Source organism: Apaloderma vittatum, unplaced genomic scaffold, assembly GCF_000703405.1.
Source record: "Apaloderma vittatum isolate BGI_N311 unplaced genomic scaffold, ASM70340v1 scaffold39131, whole genome shotgun sequence".
In the NCBI taxonomy this organism is placed as follows: Eukaryota; Metazoa; Chordata; class Aves; order Trogoniformes; family Trogonidae; genus Apaloderma; species Apaloderma vittatum.
In genome coordinates, this window is record NW_009698067.1 from 590 (window position 1) to 1397 (window position 808).

The window sequence follows — 808 nt, forward strand, 5'->3', positions numbered from 1 at the left end:
AGGTGTGCCTTGGTGCTCTCCTCCAGGTGCCGGCCCATGGCCAGCTTGGGACACTGCGGGGACAGTAGGACTGTCAGCAGGGAGGTGCCGGGGGCACGGGACAGCGTGGGGACACGAGGTGGGAGAAGGATGCTGTGAGGATGTCGTTGGGGCATGGGGAGGATAGCACAGGGATGCCATGGGGACACAAGGGTGGGAGAGGGACACCTGGTTGGGATGGCAAGGGAACATTTGGGTGGCAAAGTGAGAGAGGAGCGGGGCAGGTCAAGGACGGGCACACCATGGACCCACATGGGTGGGACAGAGCAAAACAAAGCCGCCACAGGAGATGGCACAGAGGTCAGGGAGAGGTGCTGTGGGGCACAGGCACAAGGATGCCAGGGCAGAATGCGCACAGGGACACCAGCTTGGGGACACACTCACCCGGTGCTTGCAGCCAGCCTCCTTGAAGGGGCAGAGCAGCATGGCAGTGCTGCAGCTCTCCTTGAGGTGGGTGGGCATGTCCTCCCGGGCAATGCTGGACATCCCGCACTGGTTGGGGCAGGGCACGGGGTACCGGGGACATTTGTACTGGTGGTTCTGGGGACAGAGAGTGGCCGGTCAGCCAGGTCCAGGAGCCAGCAGGGTGAGGGTCCCCATGGGCTCCATCTCACCTGGATGGTGTCGAAGACGAACTCCTTGGCACAGTAGGTGCAGGGCTGGGTGCGCTTGGGACAGTCGGTCAGGGTGTGCTGGGACAGCAGGCGCCGCATCATGCGGGCCCCACACTTGTTCTCCCAGTACACGCTCTCCTGGGGACACGTGCCCT

The 808-nt window shown here is 63.7% G+C and overlaps 1 protein-coding gene across 1 annotated transcript in view; it reads right to left on the reverse strand.

The window, feature by feature from the left end:
- The window catches only part of TRAF4 (TNF receptor-associated factor 4), a gene marked incomplete at its 5' end in the record, with an annotated part of 1379 nt that extends 579 nt beyond the window's left edge, over positions 1-800 (reverse strand). The window contains 3 exons of the mRNA XM_009877865.1: positions 6-53; positions 424-579; positions 654-800. Of these exons, the coding sequence (XP_009876167.1) occupies positions 6-53; positions 424-579; positions 654-800 (351 nt within the window). The remainder of the gene's footprint in view (positions 1-5; positions 54-423; positions 580-653) is intronic.
- Positions 801-808: the final 8 nt, after the last annotated feature.